Here is a 12,845-nt window from a genome sequence, read left to right as displayed (position 1 = left end):
GGCATAACCAAGAACAGGATGTCTTGACAATATGAAAAGAGAGCATGTGCCTTCTCCTGAGATTCACCTGTCTTTTGTTCCTGCTGCAGGTGAATCTCCAGTAGGGAAAAAAAAATGTTCTGGTTCCAATACAATGTGTAGATGGAATGTCTGCCATCTCTCCTAGTCGCTTTTGTAAGAGCCGTAAGCCCTGTTCACTAAATTCCATATTAGATACCAGGCAAATTATACCTACTATGAGATGAGACTTCCTAACATGCTTTGCAAAGTGATGTGTAAGAGTTGTTTTGTTGCAATTACCTCAGAAGCTTTTGAACATGAGGAACAGATTGAAGAGATGGTTTGTGGGAAAATCCATAGAAGAGAATCCTGGAGGCAAGCCTAACTGCCACCAACCACATCTGCTAAAACCCCAATTAAAAAGAAAACATGCCACTGTAAATTCCAGGTCTTGTGAAGTGAAAAGACGGAGAGCAACATAACTGTTGCTGAAAGGTGTGCTGATATAAGTGGACTAAAAGCCAATTAATTGGTAAAAGTTTCTGGATGAGATCCCACATGAGTATTAACAACTTTGCATGCAGTATATAAATTGCATAAATACAATGGTCAAGAATACAAATCCTATCTAGTAGTATCATAGGAATTAAGAATTCTCTTTTTTTTTCTTTTTTTTTTTTTTTTTTTTTAACTGAACCTACAACGAATGCAGTTCAAATTCACCATGGTCAAGTAAATCTAGATGTTTTCAATACTGACAGAGTTGACTCTTTCGTGTCTTCGTCAGTTGCAATTCAAACAGGTGTTTAAAAGAGGCTAACCATAAGAACTGCTTCCTCTAAACCCTGTAACATGGCTCCCCAAGAAAAAACCTTTGACAGTTTTAACTAACAGTGGGCACTTCACTTTGTATCTTTCCTATAATAAACCTTAAGACACCAAAAGGGATCATACCTATGATCTCTTGCAAAACAGACCTAATAGAACTTAGTCAGATAATTCATGTAGTGACAAATAAACCTATTTTGGTATGCCCATGTTTAATTTAACAATATCAAATATTTATCAAATATGTATGAGGTCGATATAGTAACTTTGTACGGATACATTTTAGTCAAATCAGAGGCTTTCTCCTTTTAAGCTTGGCGCTAAGAACTGTAAACCGTGGTAGCAGGGACTTTTTCAAAAGATGCCTGAGATCCGGTTGTGTTCCATGATCTATCATACAAGAAAAAAACCAAAACAAACCAGTAATTGAAAAGATCCCGTAGTATTTTTGTTTGTTCGGGTGGGTTTTGTTGCCTTTTTTGTTTCTTTTGTTTGTTTGGAGGGGTTGTTTGAGTTCTTGTTTTTTTTGTCGGGGACGAACGTCGGTTTGTCTATCAGTTAATCAGAGGGAGGGTTGTGAGTCGTGAAAATCCTGCCGGCCGCAGAACACACCGGTTTCTGCAGAACCATCTGCACCGGAAAACAAATTGCTTTCGACGTCCAGATTCACTCTTTAATGAGAAAATGACTCACCACCAAACTTTCCCATTCCCGTCGGAAAATGCAGTTTCCCGATGACGGTCACACCGTGGTGAACGTGCGCTTTCGCCTTTCCCCCCGGAGACACCGCCTCCTCGCTAGCAGCGCCACACGGGGCGACTCTCTGCTCCCGCTGCCCTTCTCCGCAGGCTCCAGAGCCCTGCACGCCGGCCCCATGCCCGCAGCTCCCCGCCCAGAGCAGCCCGGCCGGCGGGGCAGCCCCGAGCACGGTGAGCAGCGGCGCCGAGCCCGCGGAGCCCTCACGGCCGGGCCGGGCCGGGCTGGGCCGGGCGGCGGCACTCGGGGCCACCCGCGGCGGCGGAGCCGGGCGGGCCGCGGCGATTGGCGGCGGCGCTGACAGCGGGCGGGGCGGCAGCGGCGGCGGCGCCGCCCACCCCCCGCTATAAGCCCCTTTGCCGCTTTCTCACTGGGTCTCATTTTTGCTCTGTGCGTTGCTGTGGCTGCGCAGTGGAAATCCGCACCGGGGAGCTGCTGAGGGGCGCCGTTGTCATGTGAAAGCGCACATGCTCTGCCATCCACGCGGCACCCCCCTCTCTTCTGCCTCCGCGTGTTTTTCCTGTTTTTTTCTAACGTAACTCCTTTCCTCCTCCTCCACTGCTCAGCCCCTCGCACGCCCGGCCCCGCCGCAGAGGCTCCGCCGCGGGCAGTCGCGGGGCGGCCGCCCCGGAGCAGCGCGCCCGGCGGCGGGGAGCCCGCGGAGCCGCGCCCCGCGGAGCCGCCCCGGAGGTATGGTTTTCCCGGCGGAGCAGAGCTGCAGCGGCTGCCACCTTCGCGGGTGTTGAGACGGGATTTGTGCGGTGCGGTTCCTGGGCTCCTAGCTTCATGACTGCGCGGAGCGGGGAACCAACACCATGCGAGGTAAGCGGACCGGGGGACGGCTCTCTTTTGGGAACGCTGCTGGGGAACGGGCTGGAGAAGAGGTTTCGTATTAGGGGAGAGGGTCTGGGGGAAGAAAGTTGATGAGTCGTGCCCGCCCGCCGGCGTGGCTGCTGACCGTGTGCATCCTGCACCCGCGGGGGCCGCGACCCAGAGCGAGGAGCCTTCCGCGGCAGATGGTGGGCGGACACCCCTCGCCTACCTGTCCCGGGAAGCCCGGCGCCGCCCTGGCCCGTGGCGGACAGGCAGGAGGGAGTCTCAGGTGCTCGGCAGTGTCTGTGCCGTGAGGTCCCCACCCGCAGCTGCCCCGCGGGGCGCGGCAGGTGTCCCGTGCGGCAGAACCCGCTACCCCTCGGTCCCGGGTCCCCGCCAGCGCGGAGAGCGGCTCTCCGTTTCTCCCCAAAAGTTATCTGGACTTTGTTCCCCAAGCGGCACGTCGCCCCCATTCCCTAGCTGGGTTGCTAATTGGGCGGTAAGGGTTGCGCTGGCCGGGAGTCCCGTGCCCGCAGGTCTCTTCGGGCCCCCGAGCCTGTGCTTGCTGCGCAGCCCTGTCGTGGAGGGCGGTGAGAGACTCCCGCAGGGTTTGCAGCAGCACCGGGTGAGGGTCCCGCTGGAGAACAGAGTATCGTCACCGACGGGACGCCTCAGGCAGGGAGAGCTGCTGGTCCGGTGGGGCTGCAGAGGGGCTGCGTGCACCCACTTGGGCGCGCCGGGCACCCAAGTGGGTGTGGAGCGCTGCGGAGGACGTGGGAATGTTTTCTTTCCGCGTCTCCCAGGACCAGACGCCCCTTGCGCCCCATCTCCGGGCCAGGCGAACACTGACGCCGGAGCAGGAACAGCCCCTGCCAGCCGTAGGCATCCGCGGGGCCCCCGCTCCCTCGCCCCGCATCTTCCACACTGCCCTTTATCACCCAGTTTGGCAGAGCGGTTGCTTGCCTCATCCATGGCTTGGTAAAAGGGACAGAAAAGTATTCTCTACCAGGGTATTAGAACGGAGGAGAAGGGTTTATGGGGAGTGGGACGCGCTGGGGGTTGACAGCGACACTGCATGCAGATTTCTTGATCTTCCATTTAAGGACGGGACACACACACACACACACACACACACAGACTAGGAAGAACTTCTAGCTAGAATTTCAGCTTGTTCGATGCCAGCTCCTGTAACAGCATGTGTTAGCACACTGCAAAACCACACGTGTGTAATTCGCTTTAAAGGAATTGTAACTATGATATTTGCACAGATCAGCTTAAAAAGACCTTCTTTTCCCCCATCTTTCTTTGTTAGGGTGTTGGTTGTGGGGCATCTGGCAAGAACCTGCTAAACGGTGTTTTTTGTTTTTTTTAAAGCAACAGGAAAGAGAGGGAAAACACTCAGTTCTGTAAAGTGGCCCCGTTGCAGCTTGGTTTGGAAGTTTTCTGTTTGTTTGAGTATCGTTTTTTGTGGGTTTTGGTTTTGTTTGGGTTTTTCATTCTTTCTTTTTCTGCGCAGCAGAACACCTCCAATTTGAATAAAGCCAGTCAGTCATTGTCTCGGGTTGTTTTTCAAAACGTGTCCATCCAGTGACCCCTGGTCAGGAGCCCCAACGCCCCTTCTTGTGGGCAGTTCATCCACAGAAACCATTTCTCCCACACCTCTCATCCCCTGCCCTGGGATGGATGGGCTGTGCAAGGGTGAAGAGAAGTGTCCTCCCTCTCCTCAGATGCTTTCCTTCTGAACAAGGCAGAGGGTGGTCTAACTGCGCTGGGCAAGGGAGAGGGAGGTAGATCTTGCTGCACATCTGGCAGCATCTCTTGTGGGATCTGCCCCGGCTCTCTCTGCTGCCCCTTTAGGTGTGCTGTCAGCTACTGTGAGGAGGTGCAGCTCTGCCCCTAGAATGCAAATTAGTATTTGCACTGTATTTATCATTACTCAATAGGGAACTTACAGGTGGGGAAATAAGGGCTGGGATGGATGGAGGAGAAAAACAAACAGGCAGCTTTCATCCTTGTTCGGAGCTGATGTGCAAGAGGTAGGTCAGTAAAGTGAAGGTTTACAACAGGTGTGTGTTGAGGCAAGAGCAGTGCTTCACACTGCCTCAATTAAAAGCGAATGTTACACATTAATTGAGCATCTGTCTGCTGTGGCTTTCAAAATAACAGAAATAGATGAGTGTCACAGTTCACAGATTGTGAGCTCCCATGAATCTGTGCTTTTAGAGAGCTGAGAGCCTTCTTCTAGAGGTAGTTGTTTTCAACTGTATTTGAAAGGTTTGAAGGAGGAAGCGCTCAGTCTTGAACATGTGATCTGTTCCCCCAAACTTTCCCAGCTGAGCTGTGATCCTTCCAAACTGCAGTTGACGCAGTTAGCACAACATGCCTGGGATGTGCAGGGGCTGCTGTGGTTCATTACTGCTCCACATTGGAGATGGAGGCCAAAAAGTTCCTGAAAATAACCAGCTTCTATTAAGTTCAGCGCCTGCTGAATCCCAAATCACTGGACAGCCCCACAGACTGTCAGTCATCCCATCCCAAGGAAGCCAAGCTAACATTTTCAGCTGTTGGTGATGTTCTATCCAAAATAATAATTTTCTGCACTTCAAACCTTGATTTCAATCCCTTTAAGCAGACGTAGCCATACTGACTTAAAGCAGAACAATGTACAACTGAGCATTTGTTGTTAGGGTAGGTCCATATACTTCCCTCGGAAAATGGAGCTTTTTGAGGTTGATGACTTTTATACCAGTATTTTATAGAGGCAAACATAGGTATAAAAGAAATTCACAGTGAGTGTTCATCAGTCTTCCTTCCTTCTGTCCCACTCCTGACAACATCCTGTGAGGGAGTTAAGAACATAGAATATGAACCTGTGTATTTTTTAGAAAAAGAGTACAGAAAATGCACTAAAATGATTGTGCTATTTAACTGAAAAATTCGTCCTTGTAGTTTATTTCTTACTAAAATGATTTGTAAAGTTTAAAGCTATTAAAAGTTAGTCAATTCTGTGTATAATGCAGCTGTTACACAAATGTGGAGGGTTGTCTGTGGCAAAAAAATAGTGTCAAAATAGCTATTTTTACTCTGGGAACATGCTACTCATACACAAAACATACTAAAGTCAGTTTTGTGATTTTAACTCTTTGAATTGTGAAAGTGACATTAGTAACCAAGTACTCCACTTATTACAAAAGTAATATTTTAACTTTTAGTTGAAAATCTTATTAAAAGCTTTTTCTGTTATGTTTTAAAGAAAAGGAGCACCACAAACCCCTGAAGCCAAGTATTTTAGGAGGGTTTTCTGTGTAGTGTTTTCTTGTTGGTGTGAGGACTGAGCAGTGACGCATGTTACATGATGTTATGTAGTTACTGTATTTCTTGGTATGACTGAAATGTTTGTAAGGAATTAGAAAAGTGATCAAACAAATTCTATCTGCAGTATTTCTAAGCAAGCTTATTAAGTAACATATACAAATAGACTGGCTAACTTTGAAGTTCTTCTTAATTGAGGGGATGAGTGCAGGGAATCTTTATAGACTCATTAAGGAAAATTGTTTTTCAGTTTATTCCGGAAAAAGTAAATACATCTCTATTTTTAATATGTAACATTAATAATCTAAAACGCATCAATTGCATTGACTATTTAAAGAAAGGACTTAGGACCTTACCCTACCAAAACTGTAAAGCCAATTTGTCCTCACAGTGCATCTAGTGACTCCTTAATTGAATAACGTTATTTGACTTCATTGGGACTCCTTGATACGTGATAAAGCACAAGTTTCTGGTGTTAGATGTTTGCAGGTAAATTTTAATAAATGTCAGTAAATGCTTTGAAAATCATGAGCCTGTAATAAACTGTGTCATGTAACAAAAAATACAGATGTGTATAGTCAGTAAACAGTGGCACCTCTCTAAAATGAGCAAAGTAAGGGAGAAAGCATGAGCCCATTTGTACCTCAGCTATAGTTCTACTTTGCATTGGATCATACTTACATTCCATATGTTCTCTTCCTTTTATCTTTAACTGTAATATGTTACAGTATTGGGGGTCAGAGGAGAATACATAATGAAGGTTTATCAATAGATAACTATAAGATTTAATATCATATAGATATAAGATTTTTTTCATAATATAATTTATTTATTTTTTAAGTTACATTTGTTTTTTATAGATGGAAGTCTGCTGACAGTTAATTTAAAAACTACAAAAATACCACATTCATTGACTGGGAATAATTTCTCTTTTGTGGTATAGAAAATATATGACTTCCACTGTTAGCCTTTTACAAATCCAGTCACAAGCAATAAGTTGGTATGATTTTTCTAATTTGACAGTACAGTAGTAGAGGTCATTTAAATTGTGCTTTTTTATTAAAAAAATATTTTTGGCATTTGAGGAGTAAATCTATCAGGAAGAAAAAAAGTCCCAAGTAGACGAGTTCTGGAAGTCATAATTCCTGTTTAAAATGTACTTGTGATAATGTGTGGAAAGTCTTTAGGGCGCTGTGGAAGGTATTTCTGTATATCAGAATGACGTTTGCGTCCTCAGAAACATGTGGCTAAGGTATACCTTTAACAGTACTGAGTTTTATTAAACAGTTTCAGGACCCAGGGTCTGCCATGGTGTGCACATTGGTTACCTGATACAGGAAAATAAATTCGAAGGGGTGAAAGATTCCCAAGTTATCCAAGAAATTACTACCTCTCAAGCAGTGCAGTGAATTCCCAGAAATTAACGTCTGCAGAAGATTGTATGCTTTGTAGCTGAAGATGCACACAGGAGTAAATATTGATTGAACTAATCATCTGGTGAATATAAATGAGCTTTATCAGTGCAGCAGTATAATGGCTTATGTTAACTAGCCCTTTTGTAGTCCATACCCTGCCCTTTCATCCCATAACCCTGTCAATTTTGCTTTTAATAATGAAAATCACAGGTGTTACATTTATGGTAAATTGGGCTAAATATAATAGTTGTTCCACAGAACAAAAGGGAAATAGTTAAAAAGAAAAAGATAAGAAAGTCTGAGCATTGCTGCATAATCACGAGATAACAGTAGTGTGTTAGTGGCTGTACATTGTTTTACAGTTCTAAGTTCTCACTTGCTGTTGAGCTTAGTAATAAGCCTGTTATAGCAACTTAAATCAAAGTGTAAATTTTAAAAAACTGATGCATTTGAATTTAAAATCAGTTTCTTTAAACAGTAATTTTGACAGCTTTGTGCATTTAGCACAGTTGGGGCTTTCCATAATGACTTTCATAGACTAGCTGTAGATGTCAAAATGTTGTTCTTTGTGCTCTGTGTTTAAAAAAGTTCAATGTTGTTTTTTCTTCCGATTCTGTATGCAGTCTGGCAAAGTCTGCAGTGCAGCTTGGAGAATAAGACATCACACAGTGTCACTGGGGGTGGCAGACAGAAGGTGCCTTTTGGATTGTGCCATTTCCCTGTTTGTTTCTAATATTGGTTTCAGGAGCACATTAAAAACTCTAATTTATGCACAGGATTGAGAATACAGTACAGCTGTGATGGCCTGGTCCTTGTTTGACTGAACAATGCTTACTCACTTGAGTGGTCCTATTAATGAGACATTTGGCCCTCTGCATCTTTGCAGTCTTGGAACTATTTTTTATGAAGCAGAAATGTTCGTGCTTAACTTTGCCAGACACATTCTGCTGGAAGTTTATGCAAACAGAGTAACAGCTGTTTCTGCCTCTGCTACAAGTATATGCGCTAATTTAGCTTGACATAAATGTTGTTACTTTGCTGTTAATTGTGAATTATTTTGATGAATTGCCAATTAAAATGCATGTACACAATTTTTATGGAGGATCTTTTTACTTTTACTGCTGCACAAAAATGCAATAATTTTTTTAAATCTTGTGTTTATCTGGATCATGACCATTTAAAACCACATACTTATTAAAGAGTAAACATCAAGTAATTATGTTTGCTTGACAGACAAACTCATTTATAAAGAGTTGTCATGGGCCTTGTATATGTGAGTAGTTCAGTTAGATTTTATGGGACTATTCACAGAAATAAGGCAAGCTGAATTTAAGACTGCTTGTTCCGTGTCCCTTGGAAACCAATGATTTGAGATTGTAAGCAGCATGAATGATTATAAAGGCCACAGGGAATCAACATCATAAGAAGCATGCCAAATTTTAAAAAGTCTTCTTGCTCTGAAATTTCTGTAAAATCATCTTCCACTCCTTACTGTCTGCTACTCTTCAGTTTGAATACAGCTGTTTGCTATATAAATATTTGCTGGAAAGAAGTGTTTGTAAATACGCTACATGTTTTCTCTGCAGAGGCTGACATAGAAAAAGTGTTCAAAAACATTGTTCTCTTGCCAGTTACCAATAAACTGCTTTGTTTAATTGTTGTGCTTATGCTCATTACTGTGCTGTTGCTACTAAATAGTGGCCAAATCAATCTTTAAGTAAAGATTAGGAAAACACATACATTTGTAATATATTTATGAATGAATATGCTACATAGGGTAATAAATATTTTAATATGGCTAAAAAGCAATATAATTTTAAGGGTAATTTTGATGATTATTACAAAGTCAGTCTGTAAAACAGTCTGTCTACTTACAGATATTCTTGAGGTGATATCACATTTAACTGACTTGTTTTCATTACCCCTGGTCACTTAGGTTTCCTGAACAAGCAAACTTCTTCCATAACAAAATTACTCTTTTTAAGAGTCGTATTTCTGCTTCCTTAATCCGTGGTATTCATAAGTGAAGTTATCCTTCAGAGTGACACTTCTAAACACATGCATTCCAATTACATTTAATTTTTTTCCCCTCTCTGAAGCAACCCTTAAGAGGAAAAATGTCTTTACTCTTACAAACAATCCATTTGTTACAAGTTTCAGGTTTTGGTGTTTTTTCATTTCTTCTCTTTGTTTTGTGGGGTTTTTTTGGGTTTTTTTTTTTTTGGTTTTTTTTTTTATTTTGCATAAGGACATTCATGGGGGAAAAATAGTTAGATCAAAAGAAGGCAAAAAATTTAAATTGCAGTTCAGTCTGCTGTCAAAATAATGAGCTGTCAAGTGGGTAGCATATTATATTTTGTTGGTCTCAGGTGAAATTATGGTTCTCCTAAAATAAACTTCAATTGTAAAAAGTAAAGATAAAGCTGCTTATAAAAAAGCAAGTCTTAAATTCTTATTCCCACTATAACAGCAGGTAAAGAGTGTTAGGCTTTCTGCACTTGAACAGTTTGCAGAGGTTAGATTATATTATCAATGTGTGCATTACACATTGAAAGTTTACACTAGTTTCAGAGGTATTTTGAAGCTGTAGACTCAGTCCACAAGTTGATGGCATGTATCTGTTAGCTAGAAGTCTGAGAACTATGGAGCAAATAATTTTCAAGGATCTTTTTGGAGAAGGACAGTGTTGTGATTTTATTGTATGTGAACTGTATAAAACTGATTTTAACAAAATTGAGGACCATGTTTTCATTAAAAATGCTGTTTAGAGACAGCAATGTGTGTTGTCTTCTCTTTCCTTCTTGGGAAATATATCTGGTTTTAATAGGTGAGGGTAAATTTTTGCCAGTCAGCTTTTTGATTTGAGAGCCTGCCACAGAAGTGCATTTTGGAGATCCTAAGACTCCCCTGCTGGCACATTTTTCCTTGATCATTTGTGTGTGTCAGCAGTGCAGCACTGATTTTGCTTTTCTAAACAAGATGGAAAAATGAAAATAAATATTACATTTCAGGTCCTGGCTGAGTAGGAAAGCAGGTGCTCTTGTTTCTTTTCATATTTGTCTGTCTGGAGGAAGAATGAAGCAGCAGCTGGCTATGAAAAGCATTGCTTACTTCAGTGCACATTGTTTGGGGGATTTTGTACAATATTTGTACAATGAACTCTATTTGGTAATTAATTGGAATGAACTGAAAGTAACTGGAATGAAGTGCAAGGAGAGACCATGTACAAGAACTGAAGCCAGATACTCAAATGCAGTGGCAGCACAAATATAAACAAATGCAGCACAGTCTAGTGGCATAGAGAAGTAATGGCATTAGAGAAGACATGTATTAAAAACATGTAACAATGCCACATGTTGCTTTCATCTTTGTGAAGAAAAGAAGCTTTTCTTTTGGAAAGAATTCCACTGATGGTCAATGAGAAATTAATTTTGTTTGTTTAGGAAGTTGTATTAAACCTATTAATGTTTTCTTTCAGTGCATTATATAAACTGTACAAGTTCTGATCATTGGAAGTGTCTTTCAGCAACCCAGACTTCTCTTTTTAATGCCTCAAACCACTCTCTGTAGAAACAAATATGGAAATAGAAAAGTGATACAAGAAACACCAGCTTAACTGTTTTGTTTAATGTACGGAAACCTATAATAAATATTATACCATAGTGCTATAAATGACTCAGACCCCAAGCGGGAATGAGTTATAAAAGTTTTATTGAGAACTAAATAAAAATACACAAAGCACAAGGGGCAGTGCTGGGAGCACGGCTTGATGCCAGGGGCTCGTTCACAAAATAGAAGCTCCACCTTTTAAACACCTGGGAATTACATCAGCTACATGAATATTTATGAGCAGTAATACATATTTTAATATTTTCCTTATATACTTGGGTATATATATATATATGGATATATATATAATATGGAGGGAATATATAACATATATAATATAATACTATATTTATATTTATATAAATATATTTATATATACTATATTTATATAATATAATACTATATAAAATATGGAGGGTATCTATTTTCCTTACATATACCCTCCTGAAGTCTGCCAGTTGACCCTCCTCCATTGTCCATTGATGGAGAGCTCCTCACAGGTGGCTGGAGGTGAGGTGTTGGTGTGCCAGGGTTCCCAGTGGCACACTTCATTTGTCCTTGGCCGAGTCCCGCAAGGGGCACATACACCCCACGTCTCTGACTACACTGACCAGAGCTGTCTGGTGACAACAGGGATGGGAGAAGAGAGGACTGAAGGGAGAACAAAAAGGGGTCCAAAGCCAAACTACAACAACAGTTCAACAATATTCATATTCATATAACAGTATTCAACAATATTGAAAGAACTTTAAACCTCTTTAACACACAAAATCATTTGTGAGAGCCAATGACCTCACCACCCATCCATAACAATAGATAGTATGTATGCCATACTGCACCCAAAATATTTTCTTAGATATTCCTACTAGAATACCAGGACATTAGCACTTAAAATTAATGTTGCATTGAGAAAAGTAAAGCATTAGCCAGACTTTTACAGAATTTTCTCATTCAAAAATCTGTGTATTTTATTTAGAATACTATTTTCCTTGTAGCCATAGCCAATTCTGGAAAATTCAGCTTTTACTAATCTCTCACATGAGTACTTAGAATAAGGAGGAGGATTAAAACAGTGATGTCGGTGAAGGTAAAATATGGTTGATTAACATCCATTGAGAGTAATTTACACTACAAATGATTCCATGGCTTGAAGAATGTCAGCATCATGTCCTACTACAATTTGTAAAGCAATTCTACATGCTTATGAAAATAAATTCCTTATTCAGACCTTTTTGAGAAAAAAGGCATTACCAGCGCTGTAGCAGCTGTTACAGTATTACAGATGAAATTTCAAAAGTATCTAGTAATCTCCATAATTTAGGCATAATTTAATAATTAATATATTAAAAGGACAGAAAGAAAGGTATTGCATACAATATTTGCTCTAATATTTAAGGAAGGAATGATAATCACACAAAGATTTTTTTTGAGAAACTGTTTATTTGTGATAGTATTTCAAGCAAATGTATACTACTGTAAATTACATCAAGTGAGTGAAATGTATCTGCAGAGCTGTATATCTTTAATTTTAAATGGAATTCCCTATAGACTTTGCTGGAACGTCTGATGTAAAAATCACGGTATAATATGTTCTCAGTGTTTTTTTACAGCCCTCTGATTTTTAGAAAATGGGAGAACTAATCAGTTTTGAGTTCAGCGTATGAGAAGGGAGAGAACTTGTGCCATCCTAATTCAGGTGCCGCTGTAAAGTCACTTTCTTTGTTTATCATTGATTTGCCTTTACCAGAATTCCAGCATTTATTTTTAAAAATTTGATTGACCAAGATGTGTTCTAAGTCATCAATTCCTACAAACTCTAGTGGAAGTCCCATGAAAACAACACTAAATAAGACCTTTAGCAACAAACTATTTTCAGGTTTCAACAGAATTGTGGAGAAAAAGATCGTACCTGCTGCTTCATATAACTGATGTAGAGAAATATGTGCTTTCAAGAGGAAATTTAATCAGGAGCAAAGGAAAATGGGTAGAAAAAAAGGATGGTAAATTCGCATAAACAACAAACAATAGAAAAGGTGCTGTTTTGAAATAGCATTATGTTTGAGAAGTAAGTGGAAATGTAAAGGAAAGGAGCAGTATAAAACAGAAGAGTGA

General features: G+C 41.2%; 1 protein-coding gene across 1 annotated transcript in view; it reads left to right on the top strand.

The window, feature by feature from the left end:
- Positions 1-1,956: 1,956 nt before the first annotated feature.
- Positions 1,957-12,845, top strand: part of RORB (RAR related orphan receptor B) — a 128,224-nt gene continuing 117,335 nt past the window's right edge. Inside the window, exon 1 of the mRNA XM_058825940.1 lies at positions 1,957-2,406. Coding sequence (XP_058681923.1) covers positions 2,400-2,406 — 7 coding nt within the window. The 5' untranslated portion in view covers positions 1,957-2,399. The remainder of the gene's footprint in view (positions 2,407-12,845) is intronic.

This window comes from Poecile atricapillus, chromosome Z (genome assembly GCF_030490865.1).
Source record: "Poecile atricapillus isolate bPoeAtr1 chromosome Z, bPoeAtr1.hap1, whole genome shotgun sequence".
Classification (NCBI taxonomy): domain Eukaryota; kingdom Metazoa; phylum Chordata; class Aves; order Passeriformes; family Paridae; genus Poecile; species Poecile atricapillus.
The sequence above is the reverse complement of the archived record's forward strand: the minus strand, read 5'-3'. Positions and strand labels throughout refer to the sequence as shown.